General features: G+C 38.1%; 1 protein-coding gene across 1 annotated transcript in view; it reads right to left on the minus strand.

The window, feature by feature from the left end:
* The window catches only part of mlycd (malonyl-CoA decarboxylase), a 15595-nt gene extending 14016 nt beyond the window's left edge, over positions 1 to 1579 (minus strand). Inside the window, exon 1 of the mRNA XM_014034257.1 lies at positions 753 to 1579. Within this exon, the coding sequence (XP_013889711.1) occupies positions 753 to 1298 (546 nt within the window). The 5' untranslated portion in view covers positions 1299 to 1579. The remainder of the gene's footprint in view (positions 1 to 752) is intronic.
* Positions 1580 to 2666: the final 1087 nt, after the last annotated feature.

A 2666-nucleotide genomic window follows, 5' to 3' on the forward strand; every position in this document is an offset into this window, starting at 1 on the left:
GGGTCCTCCGGAGGACCCGGCCTGTCGTTTTGGACACAGCCAATGGCTCTAACTTTTTACAAATAATCAGCTAAAATTTRATGTGATAATAGCTCAGCATAGTCAAAAACTCCAAATGCAATATAAATATATATTATACAACATGTTTACTTCAAACTTTGGAATTTGTGTTTACAACATTTCTCACTAGTYATGACAAAGTGATGGTTTGTGTAATTTTAGTGAAACTCTTAGAAAGTTTAACTTTTAGAGGCAATCCGATTCATGATGGATGTCTATAGATTTGGCCTGTGAAAAAAATGCCCATAACTGTGAATTTTACAGATAGAGCTAAAATGTGTGTTTGAGACTTTTACACATACTAAAAGATCATGCAAAATTATGCAGAATCTCATTTTTAAAGTTCAACCAAATAACTTGTTTCAACATAAGATGATCTTGATTTAAAAACTTTGTCACAAAAGGTGATAGGTAATGTGCATTCTATCATTGATTTAAATTAAACAGATATTATTGCATTGCCTTTTAATATATGGTTCTTTTAAGATGGGTAATTTAAAGTAAACTGTAACAGAAATATAAATACTAGAAGTGTAATCTGGGGTAAAGGTCAGAGCTAGACTCGTGACAGGAGGAGAGCAGGAAAGGTTATCCAAGCAGCTGTACTCAGTCACTGTTGATATAAGCGCGTATGACGAGGTTTGAGCCACGCAGGCACCCGTAGATAAAGAAAACAAACGTATTATTATTACCCTGATGTGCGGGCTTTCACTTGATTTGAGTGCCATCATCTCAAGCACATCAGCGCGGATGTCCACCAGAAACTTCACACCACCTTCGACCCTGCTTATATGACTGAAGAACTGCTTATAACGTGGCGTCAAACTGTACCGGAGCCTGTCCTCAGCCTGCAGAACAGTCGCCAGGTCCCGCAGCTGAATGTCCAACAGCCTAGCRGAGAGCTCCGAAACCGTTTTGTGATCCACCCCGTATTCTTGGGACAGCTTGGTCAGGATATCGATTTTGTCTTCCTTCTCGAGACTTCTGTAGTAATGCACAAACTCCAGGCTAAACGACTCCGGAGGAGGTGGAGATTTATCCCGCGTTTCGTACGAAGGTAACGGGACGACGACCCTGGCCAGTAGCTCCTCCATGTCCGGGGCACCGCGACGAGCTGGAGCGGAGTAGCTGCGCCAACTGCGGACGSTCGCGGCTCCTAGAGCCGCTTTGAGGACAGCCCGTTGTCTCCAACACCTCACACTGCTTCGGACAGTCAGGAGAACTCGGCTGGATATCATGGCACGGAGCGTCCTCAGCTGCCAGTTTGGAACACGCACGAGCTGCCGTAAACACAGGAAATCACTTCCGGGTTTCTTAAAGAGCGAACCAATGAAAAGTTTGTTGACATTATTGTCAAGTTGAGATGTAAACTGTGTGAAATGTTGAAAATAGCCAAAACATGGCGATGTAAAAAGGTAAAAAAATAAAAATAATAAAGAGATGACTACCTTTAATAGACCTAATAGTTATTGTAACTTTCCTGCACATTGTAACCTTAATTACCTGTCCTCCTCATTTGGTGTTTTTTAATATTTGAAAATATTTTCATACTTCACCCATGTCCTGTTATGTTGTGTAATAAGATCATATTCAATTAAACCATCACCATCTGCAAACCAAGATTTTTGAGGATTCATAGATGGTTAATAATGATGGATGCAGATTATTATCTAAACAGACTCATCACCCTTAAAATCTATTTCATTTAACAAAGGTCGTTTGTTTTAAAAAGATTTGTGCACATCATTTATCATAAAAATCATTAACCTATTATTATTTTGAAGTCGCATTTATGCATTTTTATCCCATCCATTGAATATGACCACAACTCTGTTTGACAAAAAAACTAATTATAAAAATTATGTGTTTCTAATATTATTTGAAAATAAATGTGATGAAAAAGACTTTTCAACAGTGCAATGTGGACTTTGCTGTTTCGACCAATCGATCTGAAACACATTCAGCTTATTTTGYAGCCTACTGTTGGTTTGCATTAATGAACCAATTATCATTTAATACCCAAACAATAAAACATCTGATTTGATTTGATTTGATGATGTCTTTCTTGTCATTGTACAGAGCACAATGAAATTACATTTAAAATGGACATTTAACGGACATCGTTAGTATACATATGTGGAATAACAATTTTCTGTCAAATTCATAAAAGGTAACCAACTTAATACTTATTTGGAGAAGCTAAAAGGAGCAAATGCTGTATCTGTGRTCACCTCTTCATATTAATTGGCAACGTGGAGAACAAGTCTTTATTTAACAAGTTTTTATATCAAAACATTTTCGAACCAGCTCATTTAAYGGTTGCTGTGTCWACTTTTATTCCACGAACGTAATGTAGAAATAATCATCAAACACTGTCTTTGGCAGCCTCAGAGTGGCTCATATCACTTCATGGTTTTGACGAGTGCACYATTATACAGCTCAAGGTTTGCTCCTGAGCTTTTACAACCACAGTAAAAACCGTTCTAGTGCCTATGCATTCATTTTTATAGGACATTTTGTATGACTATTGGTGCTGCTGGCTAGAAAGACTTTATTGAGACAAGAACAGACATCTAGAAGTCTGGTTTAATGAGCCTTTTGGGGGG

Source organism: Austrofundulus limnaeus, unplaced genomic scaffold (assembly GCF_001266775.1).
Source record: "Austrofundulus limnaeus strain Quisiro unplaced genomic scaffold, Austrofundulus_limnaeus-1.0 Scaffold7, whole genome shotgun sequence".
Classification (NCBI taxonomy): Eukaryota; Metazoa; Chordata; class Actinopteri; order Cyprinodontiformes; family Rivulidae; genus Austrofundulus; species Austrofundulus limnaeus.